The following is a 21,163-nucleotide window of genomic DNA, read 5'->3' on the forward strand; positions in this document are numbered from 1 at the left end:
TTTAGCCTGCGTAGACTTCAAGTTCAGCACCTTAAACGCTCACCAGCGCTGCATCCTATAAACGCAGTACGTTGATAACAAAGCAACCCAAAGTACGCCCGAGAATACTTCTAGGCAGAAAAATAAGACACAAAAATGAATTATAAGCTTCTTACATTTTATTGCCTACGTGTTAATTAGCCTTTTACAGATTATTTTTCCAGTTTTATTGTTCCTTAAAACTTGCATCCAACAGTCTTTTTTGAAACTCAACCTGACACGTCGTCAATTCGGGTACATTGACAGGATCATTTACCAGAGGTAGGCGCGTCCGTAGGACCTTCAGTGGGCCCGGCGGGAGGCCCACTAGAAGGACCGGCAGTAGGACCATTAGTTGGGCCTGCAGTAGGCCGGACTGGTCCTACTCCGTTTATCGGTCCTATCGGTCTAACAACGATTCGCCGAATCAACCTACGAAACCGTCTTCCTCCTTGACGTCCCCTGCGCGGACGCGTCCTGCCTGGACGCCTACGTCCCCGTCCTCGGCGCCTGCGTCCAATTCTGCGTCGTCCTCGTCCCCGAGAGCGTCTCCTTGGTCGCCTCGGTCCTCTCCGCCCCCTTCCAGATCGTCGCCGTCCTCTTGATGGCCTCCTTCGTCGTCGTCTCCTGCTAGGTCTCCTGCCACCTCGTCTGCGCCTTCTGGAAGGTCGTCGCCGTCCTCTCTGAGGATCTTCACTCTCCAGCAAATCTTCTCGTTCTGTTATATAAAAATAAGCTTTGTCATTTCATTTGCAGTGCTGTTGCATGTATTTGAGTGCTGATTCATTTCTTGATCCTGTGCTTGTGCACAAGGCTCATTTTACTGTCATATTCTCTGACAAATATCGTCAAAAATTATATTAAACTGGTTATTGGTTAAAATATTTTTGCTTTTATCATTAGCTCTCCTCCCTTGTTTAAGGTTACCGTATACCTTTAGAGGTGTCTCGTGTCCAAGCGATGTAGTGGGTCCAGTTTAAACTGTAGATACCTAAACCCCTATTGAAATACAATGAATTGTCGAACTTTTCACCACCTCTAAATGCGAGCGTCCGAATCACCTTTTGAATGCTACAAGTCAAAGCGAATTTTGTTTTATTATCGCTAATTTAATTTGCTTCTCAGTCTCCAGACCGAAAGCGCAAAAAAAAAAAGGTGTCTGCTTTTTGCCATATTCAATTGCAGTGAGAATTTAGAGAACATTTTCGAAACAGGACTAAAAGAATGTGGAGTAATCGTAGAAAAAATCGCTCTCGAAAAAAAAATATTTTGAAAGAAAAAAATACCGCAGAAAGGTTTTGTTGTGTATATGTTAAACGAGCTACTGCCCAAATTTGAAGGCAAACGAACAAATTCCATTCGAGTTTTAGCTCGTGTCCCCTTTAAGTGAAAAAAAACCTGATTCAAGCAAACAGAGCTAAAACTTCGACAATTCAATGAATTTCAGAATTCTTGGTATCGTTTAATAGCCAGTTCTAAAAGCCTTAATTTGTTGTGGGGTTTAGGTATCTACAGCTTAAACCGAACGTGCTACATTTCTTGGATGCGAGATTTCTCTAAAAGTATACGGTAACCTTAAGTTCTTATATTGGGGCCGGCATGCAGCTTGGCTAAATGACGGTAAGTGGACGAGTAAATTCTAAATCAACACAATTAATGTTACTTTCAACTGGCTGTATTCACTAACCTATAGCTAGAGAGGAACCCGGTCTTTAATAATTAGGTGTAAATTAATGAAATAAACAGTCTTTCACCACAGTCTTTCACCGACCTTAAATTAAAGGTAGTTTAAATGGTCAAACATGCCTTCTGGAAGATTTTCAAAGCAAAAAAACAAAAAAGAATAAAAACCAAAAAAAAAAAAAAAAACTGTCATGAATTTAAAACAATCACTTGCGAAAGTTAACGAATTTCAATCCAATTTTTGTTTTTAATTTCGATGAAACCGGTGACATAAGACCACTCAACGGGATGTGAATAACTACAACGCTTCTGTCAGCACAAGAAACGGGCCCATTGCATTTCACTGTTGTTACTAATTTTAGAAAATAGCGCTCATTGTAATCAACTTTAAACAAAAGAAAAGTCTTAAATTTTTGTGTTTCTGTTCAGTTTTAGTCTAGCCTTCCCGCTATTAGTTTTGGTGCGTTTTATTTTTGACCTAAAATCAGTCTTTAACTACCTTAAACAATTGACGCAAAGTTAAAGGTTAATACCATATTGATTTGTTTGGTTAGTAAATGGAAAGCAAGTTTATTAATACTTGATGTTTATCCACACGTACCTTCAAGCTGTAAGGTTTCATCTTCCAATTTCGCGATCTCCGCGCCGGGTTCGTCTTCGTCTTCTTCCTCTGCGTCACCTTCGTCTTCGTCTTCGACGTCTGCTTCATCCTCATCTACTCCTTCAGCTTCATCTTCGTCTTCGGCTTCCAATTCTTCGTTTTCGGGCCCATCATCTTCATCTTTGGCTTCATCGTCGTCGTTGTCGTCTTCGTCACTTACAAGTTCTTCGCCCTCACTGCTCTCTCGAATGGGCACAGAGTTTGCTTTAACAAGAACATAGTTCGGTTTAATAGATTGATGAATTAACTGAGGAAAACTTAGGTTAAACGGATAGAAGGTTTCCAATTTGTCAGCAATTTTAGGAATGAAAAAAGAAACCGCTCTCGAGGCATTGATGGGAAATAATAGATGTTTCGAAGATGCTGCGATATTTTAGACTAGCTATAGCATTCGTAATAGAATGCTGTTCTCTTATTGACTACACTACTCACTATCTATTCTATCCTATTTAACAAATAGATTCCATGTTGCCGTGCGTCTGTTCAATAATAGATCACAGATGACGTCAAAATATGGTAATAACAAAAAAGAGTGTCACAGATGTTCTTACAACATTTTGACGTCATCCGTATTCTGTTACTGGACAGACACACGGCAACATGGAATCTGTTTGATAACTGTTGTAGATAGTGAGTAGCGTGAGTAGCCTAATAGTGTGCGGTTATTATATAAATATTCAATAAAAACGTGAGCCTGTCTTGTTGTTAACTTTTGAAAAACTTGTATATTTATACTAAAACAATTAGATTATTCATTCCCAATTTCTATGCGTTTTAGTTGATTGGGGGTTCGCCCTAAATAACCATCATGAGAATTTTTGAGCTCATAATCTAATTGTTAAGAAGAAGACATTACGTAACGGTCACCTGATAGCCCTCGTTAGCGGTTTATGTTAAAAAGAAAGAACAAAGGAAACAGCGTAAGATTGCAGAGACAAACAAAACGTGAAACCACCGACCCACCGATCTTTGGAACGAAAGTCTGACGTGTCGGCAAACATCGCAAGTGAATTGACACGGAAGGGTTCTATTTTTAAGTTTTAAGACTGAATAGAACTCGACGCTAATACCTTTATTAGGTTTATCCTGATTTGTAAAACAGGCCCCAGTTGTTGAAAGTCCGATTAAGCTAATCCTGGATTAAAGTGAACTTTGATTCGATATTAAGGACTAATCATTACAGATTCTTCCAAAAGACTTTTGTCTCTCAGTTTTGCCTTAGACTTTTGTGTAACATTAGCTTCAAATTAGCTTTCAAAACCACTTTTAACGAGCAAGATGTAAACCTCGGTTACATTTAACCGTGAATAAGTGTTAAAACGCTTTCGAACAACTGGTCCCCGGAGGTTGCAAGGTAGTCTGAGGCAATTTGAAGTGGTAAAGGCAAAGCGCTTTTTTTTCTGCATCGATCCATACAGAATTGGAACTTTACATTGATCAATTACGTACCTTCCCCTTCCTCTATATCATTATTCGCTACAATCGCGCCATTTTCCTCAAAGGTTTCGGCCTGATCAATATCTCTCAGCTCCGCTTGTATTTCTTTTGAGAAAGCAGCACAGTTGCAAGCTGCAATGAACAGAGCAGAGCACAGAGCTAATGAAATCAGCCCTGCCCTCAACATAATTTCTGCTTTCCTGTGTTGATCAGCTCATCAAGAAATTGTGACTTTTCTTCTCGATTAACAAGCTCTTTTAAATGCTTTGTGCAGCTTGGAATATCAATTATATTGAATGTTTTCAGCTGTGATGGTCTATAATAAAAGATAATTGCTTAAAAATAGAAAATTAGAGAGTTTTTGTGGGAGGATCTACCTATCTGTTTGCGTACCTTGAGCATGCACTTGTAATTCTCCAAATGTTTGAGGATATCCGCACACATTTTAAGTGTTTATACAGATTTTTTTTTAAATAGCTGAGAGGAGTCCTCAACCTGTTGATATCCTTCTTGGCTTAAGTATCACGTATAATTATCGGTGATGACTACAGCACGCCAAACACTAATATATTGGCAGAGCTCTTGATATTGGGACGAAGTAAAGTCCAACCAAGGGTTTGGTTTGAATGCCAATAAAGTTTTGTTTAACGGGGCCATAAAATTTTTGAAGCCTAAACTAAGACCCGTACTAAGACATTTTCTCAATGTCATCAGTAAGCCTGTTTTAAACGCGGGTACCGCAAAATAATATATCGGTATTGGTACGAAATGAGATTCAACCATTAGGTTTTGCGTTGAATATCGACAAATGTTTCGTTTATTGGGGCCTTAAAATTTTTGAGGTCAACTGAGCTCCCGACTAAGACATTTTCTCAGTTTCATGATCATTAGTAAGTTTGCCCTCTTAAGACGGATACTCACAAAAATATGTAATACATTTACATACTGACCCACATCAACCGTGCCGCGTGGGCGGCAGAAACCAAATTTCAAAAAGGTTTGACGAGCTAAAAATTCAGCTTTTGTCACTACATATTTGAAAATTGTTTTTCCAGAACTTAAAAATTTAGTTGAAAGTCGGCGAAACCATCGATCGAGCAATGAAAATAATACACTTAAAGCATGTCGTATTTTGCGTTTTCAAGTGCTTCATCACTGATATTCTGAAGTTTACTTACGTATATCTGTTTGCTAAGTTTATAAATAGCAGCCCTAAAGGGTAAGGTCTTGAGTTCATTATAAATTATAATTAAATATTCACCAAAGTGGAGGTTTATTTATTGGTTGGTGTTTACCAAGCCGTGGAACAAAGGGGTGCGCAAATATCTCGCACCAATCACGGATCATGAGAGGCATCCCCATTTATCACTTTATTTTGACAAATTGGCAAGAAACTGGCGCGCAAAATTCGAGCAATGTTACCCTAATTCCAAACGTTTACTACCCTTGCTGGTTTTCCCTAATAGAAATTCATGCGTGGGTTGGTGACAACAGCCCCAGAGAAGAGAGACTACTATGTTCATTGCTGCTTAACTTCCCATATCAGTTTTGTTTGAGTATAAACTTCCAAGATCGGAGAAAAGAGAGATATTTTCCATTTATTTCGATATTATTTAGTTACCTTTTCTAAAGTATCACTGACACCTTTCTGAATCAATGAATCGTCTTCGTTTTCCATAGTATTAAATAGCAAGCGGCGATGTTCCGTTTTGAACGTATCTTGGGCAAATGTATAATATGGTATGTCGTTCCCAATTTTGCAGCATATCAGGAGACGAAATTCTTATGAAGTTTTCCAGTCTAGAGCGTTTAAGACAAACTTTTCCTGGCGGACCGAACATAATGATCGTGTAAAGTATATTGAATTCAATGCTGGACGTTTTCTACAATAAATTCAGGACGTTTAATTTATTAGCGTAATATTACCGTTGACATCATGCAATAAATAGGAAACAGGATCATAGTATAAAATTAAGTTCAGTGGTAGAATTTTAGTATCTGTTCAATAAATAAAAAAAAAAATGAATGATAGCAGGACTTTATTCTTATACATAAAATGATAACAACATGACAGACTTACAAAAAGCAATTGCTAGTGTAGGCGGGTCAGTCGAAACATAGCTCTGATCAATTTGTGATAAAGATGGCCAGCATGTATACAATACCACACACGTATACAATACCACACACGTTAGGCAAAACAGAATAGAGGAAAGTAAAGAATGCATTAATAGCAGTCATTCAGTGTAAAGACGATAAGTTTACATGTTCTCGCCTCTTATCATTGTTTGCTCGGGTTTGATTCCCGGACTCGCCATGTGGGTTGAGTTTGTTGTTTGTTCTCGTTTTTGTTCCGAGAGGTTTTCTCCGGGTACTCCTTTCTAAAGGAACTCTTTAAAATATCTTCATATATTAGGAACTCCTTGTTCAGCCTAAATGTGATCTTTAAACGCCCAATTTATTGCTCCCAAGCCTTGGAATGCTCTACCTGTCAAATTAAGAACTTGCAGCTCGCCTAAGTACCTTTAAGTCCAAGGTTAAGACGTATCTTTTTAATAAACGCACATTTTAAATGCAATTATGACTAATGTTGCCTATTTGTTTTTGTCAGTTTCGTTATTAAATACTTAATTTTGTAGGGATACTGTAAGGCACTGATGGATTTTAGTGAATAGTAGAAGCAGCGCTATATAAGATAGAATTATTTATTATTATTATTATTATTATTATTATTATTATTATTATTATTATTATTATTATTATTATTATTATTATTGTTATTATTATTACTTCGTTTTTCTCCTGACTCCTCAGGAACCGACATTAAGTTTCAATTCGATCTGGAAAGCAGTTAGTGCTCTGCACTAGATACATTGACACTTAAAGTGATTTGATTAATTTTATTTAATTTAATTCCTCATCCAAGGGAATGGAGTCACAATGCATATCTAGCGCATGCAAATTGGCGCGATATTAAATGCTAACTTGTGAGATATATGAATAAATGAAATTCATGAACAAGGTGAGATATTGCTCTGAACGAGAAAATTTTGGGGTTTGTAAAATGTATGAACAATAAAATATATATCCTCACAAATTCAGACAAAAAACTTTGGGCACACAGCAAAGGTACTTCTTTACCTCATGAACAACCAGTAGAAATTCAAGGGTGTTATACTTTTAATTCGTTTAAAATATTGAACCAGTAGTTTTACGCATTTGGCTAATTTTAGAAAAATATATATATTGCGATGAATAGCAGCAGATCAGTACCTTTCAAGAACTCTATTTTCACTTGACCGGCTGATAACCTGCAGCTGCATTGTTTTTTAGGGCTGGGAACATTGTTCTGTTGTTCGTTCTTCTGTCCTCTCGACCAACCACGTAAGACGTTAAAAACGGTGCAGGTCGCCCAATAAATAGATCATTTACATAAGCTTATTTTTAACTTCTTTTTATCTCTTTGATAGTGTTGATATCATCAAGTGCCGGAACCAAAGGCAATATGGCAAACAACATTGTTGACCGAAATATGATTGAGATATCATGCTGACGATGATAATGCGAAAACACTTGCAATTAATGTAGTCCAGTGTCTTTGGATTTTTGCAATTGATAGTGAGAATAAAGTGATTTACACCAGTATTTGAGTTAAGTATGAAAAAATATTCCCTGGATGGTGCAATGAGTTTTCGCAAGCCCATTTCTGAGATAGGATCGGAGACACTTTCTTCCAGAAATAACCAGCAACCTCTTTGACTGACTTTACTTGCGTGAGATTCAAGTCATTAGTAAACTTCCTTGAAGTCAATAGCAGACAAGAAAGAAACACCTTACTTACTTTACAAACACGAAAACTGACAACACAGCCAACAACAACACCGCAAAAACACCGGAAATCAACCGGCCCAGTATGGGCTATCCGGGTCACTCGATTAGCCTTACAGCTATTTAGATTTTCCAAACTTCTTGACAAATTTTTAAGTTCATCTTTTCTTGAATTTACATTAACCCTTGTCAGAGTAGATATATTTTATAGTTTGTTACATTATCCTGTTGTAAACAGTCAAAAGAAGTTAAATAAAGTTAATCAAATCGAATTGAATTGAATTGTGGTTCTTAACTTTGTGAAATTGTCAAAGTTCGATTCTAGTCTCAGAATTATGGAAATCGGATTTCTGATAATGAACATTGTGAACGTGAAAACGCTTTTGGACCCAAAATGTTTTTGGAGTTTGACAAAGCACGGAAGCATGCATTTGACCTTAAAGGGGAAGTATCACGCAAATTTGCTTGTCATTTCAAAACCCAAAAATGTTTGTCTGTCAGCAGAAACAACAAAATAATTGTCAAGTTTGTTATAAATTATCACCCCAGTGCAATAAAACTGTCGATAAGGGCCTCTGGCCAGAGACAGAGTAGGCCGGTATGGATTGAAACTTGAAAAATTTTAGGCTAATGTTTTTCAAGTTCTGGCATTTTTGTTTCCAAAATGCGCTAGAACAGATCGCGAGTTGTTTCTTTCAAGAATTGTGTTGATTTCTTTCCTCTCGTCATTGTATGATTATTTGTCAGCTGATTGAAGGTCTTATTTCATCATTTTTAACAAAAAGTATCAAAAACTCCATGATACTTCCCCTTTAAGCCACGGACTAAATATGAATAACATTGAATTCACTTGTATTAGGTTGGATCTATTCTGATCCATTTTTGTGGTTTCAGCTTTTACAAAGCTGGAATCTACATTGTCATCGTGTAGTGTAAGTCAGTAAGTAAGTAAAAAAAGTAAGGAAGTCCAATTTCCGTAAAGGTTCGGCATGTCGAAGGTTATTGGCGATCTTTCATCGATAAATACGATGTCTTTTAGTGACAGGCGTACTCTTTTCTTTTGGACCTGGGAACGAGGTTAACGAAGTTGCAGTCGATATTTGTTCGATGCTTTGGTGCCTTTAATCGTTCGATACCCTGGTTCGTTGTATCTCGTAGATTTCGACAATCTTCGCCGGATTTCATGCGGTTGTCGGTTTTATATCGATTTTAAAAACGTCATAGCTGCGCTTGCCATGTGCCACGACAGGTTGACGAGCTCTCAGTCGGCTTTATTCGTGCAGAAGATCCTTGTATGCAATTCAAAATGGCTGCCGCATCTCTCATGCGTGGATTTTCAAGGTGGCAGTTTGCAGTTCTTGGAGGGAAAACACAGGTTTTCAATTCCATAAATTATAAGAACAACCTCTAAGGAACACTTGGCTGCTTAAAAATAGCTTTGGCGAAATTTTCGAAAAAAATACTTAGTTGCTTTTAGTGATTCGGAGTGCGCTTGGATCGGTCTCCTTCACGTACATTCATTCGATGTAGCTTCATTCGAGGCGAAAATTGAACGCATTTGCTTTTCAAGGGTGAAGACAGGTCTGTCTGAATAAATTTTTTTTCAATGAAGAAAGCTTATTGTCTGTTTATTTGTGTCTTGGTTCACGCTTATGTAAACCATGGGAGAGCCAAACCATATCTATTACTGTTCCCTGTGTATTAAGGTGTAAACAAACCGAAATCCTCCAGCGCATACCAAAATGCGCCTATACGACAACACGATTAAATTACGCCGCACAATTTTGACACTGACTAAAGCTATTCATTTACCCCTCTGAAATTTATATACAACATTGCTTTTTTACTGCAATATTCTACAATCGTTACACGGGCCGAGCCATTGATTGACTGATTTAAAATGGACCGCATGTTTAGAATTCCTACATATCATAGTTTGAAACCTACCTCAAGGACTTGAGCTTCCCTTACGCTTAGTCAATAACGCAAATAGAGATACCTAGAGTATAAGGGCAGTCTAAAAATCCCCCTCTATCACTTGGAAAATAACCTCCCTTCCAATTTGCAACCCCACTAACATAGAACATACACCTACCGTAGTAACACCCCAGCTTTGCAACTTTTTCATAATTGCACAAAAAGGGAGTCAATAAAGCACGCAAAAAATACTGTAAATGTAACAGTCACATATAATTTATTGATCTTTGAAGAGATTCCTTTTCACTTTCTTACAATGACTTTTTTCAGGGTCACTCGAACACAGGCAATAACTTTTCATTGGGGTAGCTGAAACCACATGCACTCCTTCGAGTGCCTATTTTTGATTTACGAGAGTGCCCGCGTTGACTTTGAATATTTATATTTTTTTCAAAAGTAAACACAACAAACTTTACCTGACTATAGTTAACTATAATAATTGATTGCTCAAGTAACTTAAACGGCAGCAACATTTTGACAGCCTGGTTATTTCCAAATTAATTTGGATTTTTTTTTTACCTCTTTATGAGAAATTTTAAGTTTTATCCTTTACTTCTATATTTTTTTTTTCGACTTTGATTCTTGTTTGTTAATTTTGATACATTTGGAACTAATTTAGACGGGTTTAGAGATATCGAGAAATCCAAGATGGCGAATTTAAGGTGGCTGCTAATCTCGTACCAAACGTCCTCAGCCTCTTTGGCCAGCGGTTGGTCACCAAGAGAGACTGTGAGTTACTGGAATTTTATTACCCCAGAATTTGTGTAGTAAAACAATGCAATCCGTTACACGGAAGCCAATCAAAAGATTTTAATTGTTTCGAGTTCTCCAGAGTCTCTTCTGGCGACCAAACGCTGGCCAAACAAACTGAGGACTCTGGATACGAGATTGGATGGCTTCTATAAAAATTAAATTACGCAAAATTTCTCACGTGATTCGACGTCATCAGTCCACTTTGCGGGGCTCAATCCTTTATGCCCGTGAAGTTACGCAACCGCTTGGCTCAAAAAGGCCTGGCTTTGCTTCGAAAAGGAAGCCTGAAAATATTCAGGCTTGAAGGGGATTTGAAGTTATGACCTCTGCGATACCGGTGCAGTAATTTTAGCTATCAAATGAGGTATTAAGCCCACTGGGACTGGTCATTATATGAATTTAAATACCCGCTTAAGTAAGAGTTATTTGTGAGTCAGACTCAGAAAAAAGATGCATCTTAGAGTTGCTTATCTTCAACGGACTTTGGGGGTAGGAGCGTCAGTGGGTAGGACAGTACGTCCCGTAGTCGACGGGCTACCAGTAGGCTCGGCGGCCCGCCGGTAGGGACGGCGGTAGCTCTGGCGGATGGCCCGGTGGTAGCGCAAGGACGACTCCGTGGCACAATGATATTTTGTCTCTCGTTCCTGCAGCACTGTGGCGCGAATGAGCTAACAAGTGTTCCTCTGCATCTTGGCAATATCGAGATTATTGTCGGTCACTACCATCCTAGAAGCCTCCAGAGTCCACGGCCCCTTCTTCGTAACCACTGTTCTCTTAGCCCACTTCCGTGTCTTCCTCGTCCTCTTGATCGCCTCCTTCGTCGAGGTATCCTACTAGGTATAATTCTATACGCTTGAGAACGTCTGCCTCTTTTACGTCTCCTGCGACTCCTGCCTCGATCTCGTCGTCTCCTAATTAGTTTATTTTTAAGGCGTTGACGACGTCTCTGGGAACGTCTGCCTTGTCTTTTGCGCCTCCTGTGACGCCTGCCCGGTCGTCTTTGAGGATCTTCACTTTTCAACAAACCGTTTTGTTCTGTTCAGATAAAAATTCGCCTCCTTATTTCATTACATCACAGCGACTTTATTTATGCGCCGACTCATGCCAGGATCCAAAGTCTCAAAGTCTATCGGAATAATTCGCAAATCTAATTTCTACTTGTCGACCGAACATTATATTTTTCACTAGCCTACACATACTTTTTTTACTGCAACTTAGTTTGGGCCTCCACTTACAAATCTAACCTTGCTCGTCTTGACATTCTTCAGAAACGAGTGGTGAGAACTATAGCTAATACCCATTTCTACGCACATACTGATCCAACCTTTAGAAACCTTGGTATTTTAAAATTTCATGACATACACCTATTTCAATTAGGTTTATTCATGTACTCTTACCAAAACTCTACCCTTCCTTTAAAATTTGACTGTAAATTCACCTTACAGAAAGAAATTCATTCGTATCATGAAAGAAACTCTCATTTATATCGTTTGCCTCTTTGTCGAACTAACATCAAACAATTTTCCGTTTTTCACCAAGGACCTAAATTTTACAACTCCTTGTGTACCGAAATCGTCAACTCGTCCTCCCCTGTCTCCTTTAAGAAAGCACTTGAGTCGTTCTTCTGTAACAATTATTAGTAGTTTTCTTACAAATATGTTTAAGTATTAACTTTTCTTGTAGCTTTTTTTCTCGTATTGTATACTTCCGTTTGACATCGTAATTGTACGAAATTGTAATTGTGTCCGTCGTCATGTTCTTATCTTCCTTTTTTGATTTCATCTTGTAAAACAATAACTGAGGACACCTAATTAATATAAGCTTCATAGTTTCCTTTAGGTCTCCTCGCCATTGTTACATCTATTTTTTTTCTATTTTTTTGTGTTCATTATATTTGTGGTGTGGCAAAATAAATAAACTAAACTTGTGTGTTGATAAAAACTACCAGGATAATTTGTATCAGACAAACAATGCTCTTCACCTGGCTCTTCTCGCTTTTTATCAAAGCTTTAACCAACCAAGAAAAGAAGATAACGATAGTAAATTGTTTCTTGCAAACCTCGGACTGAACATATGAAAACAGCTTTTGCTTACAACGACTCTAAGCTATGGAATGGCCTCCCAGGTTCCATGAAACAGGCGATAATTTGTCATCCTTCGGTATCAGTGGTGTCCCTTTTAGATGTACAGTTCATAGAATGTCTTTTTATAGTTATTATTTTTTTGCTCCGCCTTCCAAGTAAAACAGTTACGCAACGTTACTGATTGGAACCCCGAGGGCAAATAAAGTGTCAATCAATAGTATTCGTTGATCATATACGTTCTTTTAATGATGATAATTCCCTGCGTCAGAAGGGTCGACCTCTAGGAGAGTCGACCGGAGTCACCAGTAAGTGAAGTCAATTCTAGTCAAGTCAATTCAAGTTAAGTCAATTCATCAATCAATCCTTACAAACTGTACATTTTTTACTGATGAAACATTTTAAAAAACACAGGTCCTCATTTTCTCAATATCCTCATCACCGAGTGAGTTTCCTTTTGTTGTTGTTGAAGAATCAAAACAAGAATGTTCACAGAGCACATCCGACGTCCTGGTCTTCATATGTCGGACAAAAAATCCCAGATGATTGGCGATCTCGTTATTTCCCGACTGTCCAGATTTTGTCGTTGCTGCATAAAGGTATCGGCGATTATTGGCAATGACAAAAATAAAGACGCAGAAAAATGCCCGTCATTTTGAATATTTGAGGTTTTGAAAAGCTTGGTGCCGATCTAAACTCGCAGATCCCGGATTGACCCGAATTCCCCCCCCCCCCCCCCCCCCCACCACCTATGAAATATTTCTTTAATTTCGACTTAATTGAGACGAGGTAAGTGCCTGGATTTAATTACCGTCGCCGACAGGAGGAGACAGGACTACCAGGAAACAACTCTAGCGGCGACCAGAGCGCTACTTTAGCCTAATTAGACTTAAACGCTCAGTAACGCTGCCTCCTATGAACTCAGTACGTTAATAACAAAGCCACCCAAAGTACGCCCGAGAATACTCCTAGACAGAAAAAAAATAAGATACACAAAAATGAATTATAAGCTTCTTACATTTTATTGCCTACCTGTTAATTAGCCTTTTACAGATTATTTTAGCGTTTTTATTGTTCCTTAAAACTTGCAATATAAATCAACAGTCCTTTTTGAAACTCAACCAGATACGTAGTCAATTCGGGTACATTGACAGGATCATTTGCCAGAGGTAGGTGCGTCCGTAGGACCTTGAGTGGGCCCGGTGGGAGACCCACTAGAAGGACCGGCGGTAGGCCCGTTAGTTGGGCCTGCAGTAGGCCGGACTATTCGGATTATCGGTCTTATCGGTCCAACTCTGATTCGAGTCCTCCTTCCTGGACGCCTCCTGCGCGGACGCCTCCTGCCTGGACGCCTACGTCCCCGTCCTCTGCGCCTGCGTCCAATTCTGCGTCGTCCTCGTCCTCGAGAGCGTCTCCTCCGTCGCCTCCGTCCTCTCCGACCCCTCCCAGGTCGTCGTCGTCCTCTTGATGGTCTCCTTCCTCGTCGTCTCCTACTAGGTCTCCTGCCACTACGTCTGCGCCTTCTGGAAGGCCTTCGCCGTCTGCGACGTCTCCGGGATGGTCTGCGTCTTCTTCTACGTCCCCTGCGACCGCTTCGTCCTCTCTGAGGATCTCCACTATTCAACAAATCTTTTCGTTCTGTTAGATAAAAAAAAGCTTTGTCATTTCCTTTGCAGTGATGCTACTGCATGTATTTGCGCGCCGATTCATGTGTTGATCCTGTGCTTGTGCACGAGTTTCATTTTACTGTAATATTTGCTGAAAAATATCGACGAAACTTGTATTAAACCGGTTATTGATTACAAATTTTTGCTTTTTTTCACTTCGGCTGTCTACACCACCGCCTCTTCTCACATTGTGGCCTTCATGCCGTTTAGCTATATGAAGATAGGTATACGAGTTACTTCTAAATCAACAAAATTAATATTACTTTAAAGTGGCTGTATTCACTAAGCTATTCGGTCTTTTATAATTGGGTATTAATTTATACACAATAGTCTGCCGCACGTAGGAACTGTTTTTGTCAATTTTATGGACGGTGTCTTCTTTTGCTATTACGTATACGTTCTGCTCATCTCGGAATGGTCCAAAAAAAAAAAAACTAATATGCGTTATCATCTTTGAAAATTAAAATGCTTGGTCACTCCCAATTTCCTTTTGGGGTTCAAATAGCTCTCGCTAAGATCTGCTTTTCACGCATAATCATACGCTTCGCCTTTTGCGTTCAGGTCAGGTACTGTCCTTACAAGTTGAGGCGAGACACTTAAGGGTGCAAATCGCATTTGAATTATGGGCTCAAAATGAATGATGTTCGTTTTGTAGCTCACATTTAACGCGAAGCTCAAAACATAATGAGCCATATTCTCCAATAGAGAATTAAATAACTTAGAAATTCCGGACAGTATGAAGCCACATCCCTGAGACAACGGGTTTTAAACTACACAGCAGATACTGACCTTCAATTTAGAAGACTTTAAGATTGAATTGAAAGTTATTAACGATTAGGTATTTTGTGAAAGTTTTTTCGTATTGTTGTAAAAAGCTGGGCAAATTTTAACCTCTTTATCAGTTATATCTTTCACCACAGTCTGTCGCGGTCTTTAAAATGCAGGTAATAAACGGTCAAATATCTATACAATTTTACTTTTGTGGGCACCATATTTAATTCTCAATTAGAAAACAGCTTTTCAACGTGTTCCGGTTCAAATTTTTATACGCCGAAAATTTACGATATTTTCTGCACACTATTCAAGGTCAAACATAGCACAGTTAACAAAGCTTTATGAGTGGCTAAACGAGAATTTCTCTGATATGTAACTAAAACTCGTACAATGCTCGTCAGCGAGTCGCAAGAAAGTTATCCAAAATGCCTTCTGGAAGATTTTTAAAGCAAAATAGCAAAAAAAAAAAAAAAAAAAACCGTTAAGAATTTAAAACAATCACTTCCCAAAGTTAACAATATCACTTCAGTTTTTGTTTTTAGTTTCGATGAAACTGGCGACGTGAGACCACTAATCAGGTTGTGAATAAATGCAACGTTTCTGTCAGCACAAGAAACTGGCGCGTTTTATTTCGCTGTTGTTATTAATTTTAGAAAATAGCGCTCATTGCAACCAACTTTGAACTAATGAAAAGTCTTAGTTTTTTGTGTTTCTGCTCAGTTTTAGTCTAGCCTTCCCGCTATTATTTTGGTGCGTTTTATTTTTTTGCCTAAAATCAGTCTTTAACTACCTTAAACAATCGACGCAAAGTTGAAGGTTAATGCCATATTGATTTTTTTGGTTTGTAAATGGAAAGCAAGTTTATTAATACTTAATGTTTACCCACACGTACCTTCAAGCTGTGAGGTTTCATCTTCCAATTTCGCGATCTCCGCGCCGGGTTCGTCTTCGTCTTCTCCCTCGGCGTCGCCTTCGTCTTCGTCTTCGTCTTCGTCTTCGTCTTCGTCTTCGTCTTCGGCGTCTGCCTCAACCTCATCTAATCCTTCGACTTCATCGTCGTCTTCGGTGTCTTCTTCGATCTCAGGCTCATCTTCAATGCCTTCTTTGTTTTCGTCTTCATCTTCGTCTTCGGCTTCCAATTCTTCGTTTTCAGGCCCATCATCTTCATCTTCGGCTTCATCGTCGTCGTTGTCGTCTTCGTCACTAACAAGTTCCTCGCCCTCACTGCTCTCTCGAATGGGCACAGAGTTTGCTTTAACAAGAACATAGTTCGGTTTAATAGATTGGTGAATTAAGGGGGAAATTTAAGTTAAACGGATAGAAGGTTTCCAATTTGTCAGCAATTTTAGGAACGAAAAAAGAAACGGCTCTCGAGGAATTGAAGGAAATTACACCTTTTGCCCTTCTTTATCAGGAAATACATTTTCATTTGCGTGAAAACATTAGTCAGTAAAATTAATGTATAATCAGTTTAACTAGGAAATGAAACGAAGATGCTGCGATATTTTAGACTAGCTATAGCGTTCTATCACGAATGCTGTTCTCTTATTGACTACACTACTCACTATCTATTCTATCCTATTTAACAAATAGATTCCATGTTGCCGTGCGTCTGCTCAGTAATAGATCACAGATAACGTCAAAATGTGGTAAGAACAAAAAAGAGTGTCACAGATGCTCTTACCACATTTTGACGTCATCCGTGATCTATTACTGAACAGACGCACGACGACATGGAATCTATTTGTTAACTGCTGTAGATAGTGAGTAGAGTGTGTAGCCTAAAAGTGTGCCGTTATTATACAAATATTCAATAAAAGCGTGAGCCTGTCTTGTTGTTAAGTTTTGAACGACTAGTATATTTATACTAAAACAATTAGATTATTCATTCCCAATTTCTATGCGTTTTAGTTGATTGGGGGTTCGCCCTAAATAACTAGTATGCGATAGAATTTTTGAGCTCATAATCTAATTGTTAAGCAGAAGACATTAAGTAACGGTCACCTGATAGCCCTTGTTAGCGGTTTAAGTTAAAAAGAAAGAACAAAGGAAAAAAAATGCCAAATTCCGCTGGAGACATGTCATATTATAATGTTATAGACAAGAAGTTACAGAGAGCCTTCCACTGCCGCTGAAAAATCTTAGTAAAATAACTTCTCTCGACAAAAAACACGTGTTTGAGTGACCAATACCAAACAAGACCAAAACATAAACAACAACCCTTCAGTCCTATGTCTGAGGCCTCCGCGGTCGGAGCATAACTTGCGTAGTTCATCGACTTGAGATACAAAAGATTACGAGAAATTCTACCCTCTGCTGGGTGAAACCCTAACCCTCAGAATTTTTCGTCGCTACTCAGCTATGGATCTGAGTGGAGAAAGACAATGTACGATAAGTCATTTTATGTAAGGAAACAGCGTAAGATTGCAGAGACAAACAAAACGTGAAACCATCGACCCTTCGATCTTTGGAACGAAAGTCTGACGCGTTCCGCTACGCCTCGGCAAACATGGCAAATGAATTGACACGGATCGGTTCTATTTTTAAGTTTTAAGACTGAATAGAACTCGACACTGATACCTTTATTAGGTTTATCCTGATTTGTAAAACAGGCCCCAGTTGTTGAGGCCCGATTAAGCTAATCCTGGATTAAAGTGAACTTTGATTCGATATTAAGGACTATTCATTACAGATTCTTCCAAAAGACTTTTGTCTCTCAGTTTTGCCTTAGACTTTTGTGTAACATTAGCTTCAAATTAGCTTTCAAAACTACTTTTAACGAGGAAGATGTAAACCTCGGTTATATTTAATCGTGAATAAGTGTTAAAAAGCTTTCGAACAACCGTTCCCTGCAGGTTGCAAGGTAGTCTGAGGCAATTTGAAGTGGTAAAGGCAAAGCGCTTTTTTTTCTTCATCGATCCATACAGAATTGGAACTTTACATCTATCAATCACATACCTGCACTTTCCTCTATATCATTATTCCCTACAATCGCACCATTTTCCTCAAAGGTTTCGGCCTGATCAATATCTCTCAGCTCCGCTTGTATTTCTTTTGAGAAAGCAGCACAGTTGCAAGCTGCAATGAACAGAGCAGAGCACAGAGCTAATGAAATCAGCCCTGCTCTCAACATAATTTCTGCTTTCCTGTGTTGATCAGCTCATCAAGAAATTATGACTTTTCTTCTCGATTAACAAGCGCTTTTAAATGCTTTGTGAAGCTTGAAATATCAATCATATTGAATGTTTTCAGCTGTGATGGTCTATAATAAAACATAATTGCTTAAAAATAGAAAACTGGAGAGTTTCGTGGGAGGATGTACCTATCTGTTTGCGTACCTTGAGCGAACACTCGTAATTCTCCAAATGTTTGACGATATCAGCACATTTTGGGTGTTTATTCCAATTTTTTAAAAATAACTAAGATGAGTCCTCAACTTGTTGATATCTTTCTTGTCTTAAGTACTCACTGGTATATCGGTGATGACTACTCAACGTAAAACACTTATATATCGGCAGAGCTCTTGATATTGGAACGAAATGACATATTCAACCAAGGCTCTGCGTTTAATGCCGACAAATGTTTCGTTTATTGGGGCCTTAAAATTTTTGATGCCAACTGAGACCCCGACTAAGACATTTTCTCACTGTCATGATCATTAGTAAGCTAGCCTTTTTCAGTAAACGTGTAATACATTTACATTTACATACTGACCCACACTATAAACCCAACCGCGCCGCGTGGGTGGCAGAAACCAAATTTCAAAAAGGTTTGACATACTTAAAATCCAGCTTTTTTCACTATATATTTGGAGATTGTTTTTCTAGAAATGAGCAATTAAGTTGAAAGTCAGTGAAATCTGTGCGGCGACTGCTCAATTAACCAATGATCGAGCAATGAAAACAATAATTTAAAGTATGTTGAATTTTCCTTTTTCAAGTGCTTTCATCATTGATATTCTGGAATTTCAGTTGCTGAAGTATATTTGGTGGCTAAGTTTATAAATAGCAGCCATGTAAGGTAATGTCTTGAGTTCAGTATAAATAACAATTAACTATTCACCAAAGTGGAGGTTAATTTATTGGTTGATGTTTACCAAGTCGTGAAACAAAGAGGTGCCCAAATATCTCGTACCATTCACTGGCTATGAGAGCCATCCCCATTATTCATTTTATTTTGACAAATTGACAAGAAACTGGCGCGCAAAATTCAGAGAAATGTTGCCCTAGTCTAGACGTGTACTAAATTATTTCTTTTTTTAAAAAAAATTCATCCATAGGGTGGCGACAACAGTCCCACTGAGTAGGGAGAAGTTCCGAGGCTTATTGTCGCTAAATAATTTAACTTCCCAGCCCGGAAGTTTTTCTTTTAATATTAATCTTCTGAGATCGGAGGAAAAAGAGATATTTTGTATAGTTCTTGTTATTATTTAGTTATCATTACTTTTTTAAACTATCATTGACACCTTCCTGAATCAATAAATCATCTTGGTTTTCCATAATATTAAATCGCAAGCGGGAATGTATTGTGTTGAACGTTTCTTGGGCAAATGTCTAGTATGGTATGTCATTCCCAATTTTACAGCATACCAGGAGACGAAATGCTTTATGAGGCTTTCCAGTCTGGAGCTCGAGTGTTTAAGGCAAACGTTTCCAGCGGACTGGACATAATCATCGTGTAAAGTATATCGAATTGAATGCTGGACGTTTTCAAGAATAAATTCAAATTGTCTAATTTATTGGCTTAATATTACTATCGACATCATGCAATAAATTGGAACCAGGATCATAGTATAAAAAAATCAATGGTAGAATATTAGCATCTGTTCAATAAATAAAAAATGAATGATAGCAGGACTTTATTCTTATACATAAAATGATAACAACATGACGGACTTACAAAAAGCAATTGCTAGTATAGGCGGGTAAGTCGTAACATGTGTCTGACTAATTAATGATAAAGATGGCCACATTGTATACAATACGACACACGTTAGGAAAAGCAGAATAGAGGAAAGGAAAAAATGCATAAATAGCAGTCATTCAGTGTAAAGACAAGAATTTAACATGTTCTTGCCTCCATCAATGTGGCTCGGGTTTGATTCCCGGACTCGCCATGTGGGTTGGGCTTGTTGTTTGTTCTCGTCCTTGCTCCGAGAGTTTTTCTCCGGGTACTCCTTTCTAAAGGAAGTGCTAATATATCTGCAAATATTAGGGACTCCTTGCTCAGCCTAAATGTCATCTTAAAATGTATGGACATAGAGCATTTTCATTTATTGCGCACAAGGTGTGAAATGCCCTGCCTGTCAAATTAAGAGCTGGCAGCTCGCCTAAGTACTTTTAAGTCCAAGGTTAAGACGTATATTTTTAATAAACGCGCTCTCTGAATGTAATTATGACTAATGTTTGCCTATTTGTTTTTGTTAGTTTCTTTATTAAATACTTAATTTCGTAGATACTGAAGGGACTAATGGATTTTTAGTGAATAGTAGAAGCAGCACTATATAAGGTAGAATTATTATTATTATTATTATTATTATTATTATTATTATTATTACTATTATTATTATTATTATTATTATTACTCCGTTTTTCTCCTGACTCCCCAAAAAGCGACATTCAGACCAAATTCCATTTCGATCTGGAGAGTGTTCCCAGCCAGTGCTCTGTACTAGATACATTGACACTTAAATAAAGTGATTTGTTTGATTTTATTTAACGCCTTCATTTCCTCATCCAAGGGAATGGAGTCACACTGCATGTCTAGCGCATGCAAATTGAAGCGATATTAAATACTAACTTGTGAGGTATATAAATAAATAATTAAATGCCTGAACAAGGTGAGATATTGCTCTGAATGAGAAAATTTACAATTTTTTGGGTTTGTAAAATGTATGAAAAATAAAATGTATATCCTCACAGATTCAGACAAAAAAGCTTTGGACACACAACAAAGTTACTTTTCTATCTTATTAACAACCAGTAGGAATTCAAGGATCTTATACTTTTCATTCGCTTAAAATATTGAGCCAGTAGTTTAACACATTTGGCTAAGTCTAGAAAAAATATATATTGCGTTGAATAGCAGCAGATCAGCACCTTTCAAAAACTCTAATTTCACTTCACCGGATGATAACCTGTAGCTGTAGTACGGTTTTTTAGGGCTGGGAACATTGTTCTGTTGTTCGTTCTGCTGTCCTTTCGACCAACCATGTAAGACGTTAAAAACGATGCAGGTCGCCCAATAAATACAGTATTTACATTAATTTATTTTTAACTTCTTTT

The 21,163-nt window shown here is 38.1% G+C and overlaps 1 protein-coding gene across 2 annotated transcripts; it reads right to left on the reverse strand.

Moving 5' to 3' along the window:
- Positions 1 to 169: 169 nt before the first annotated feature.
- Positions 170 to 18,066, reverse strand: LOC146482639 (uncharacterized). Of its 2 annotated transcripts, XM_085107063.1 has the most exons (4): positions 17,838 to 18,066; positions 15,911 to 16,131; positions 2,303 to 2,411; positions 170 to 736 (listed from the first exon to the last, which is right to left on the reverse strand). In XM_085107063.1, exons 1-4 carry the CDS (start codon positions 18,010 to 18,012, stop codon positions 288 to 290), a joined length of 954 nt encoding a protein of 317 aa, XP_084963189.1. In that variant the 5' UTR covers positions 18,013 to 18,066; the 3' UTR covers positions 170 to 287. The 2 variants fall into 2 exon arrangements, with proteins under 2 accessions (XP_084963189.1, XP_084963188.1); XM_085107062.1 differs by lacking the exons at positions 170 to 736; positions 2,303 to 2,411 and adding an exon at positions 13,438 to 14,076 and having other exon boundaries at positions 15,772 to 16,131; positions 17,838 to 18,062.
- Positions 18,067 to 21,163: the final 3,097 nt, after the last annotated feature.

This window comes from Pavona decussata, unplaced genomic scaffold, assembly GCF_977016875.1.
Source record: "Pavona decussata unplaced genomic scaffold, jaPavDecu1.1 SCAFFOLD_45, whole genome shotgun sequence".
NCBI classification, from domain to species: domain Eukaryota; kingdom Metazoa; phylum Cnidaria; class Anthozoa; order Scleractinia; family Agariciidae; genus Pavona; species Pavona decussata.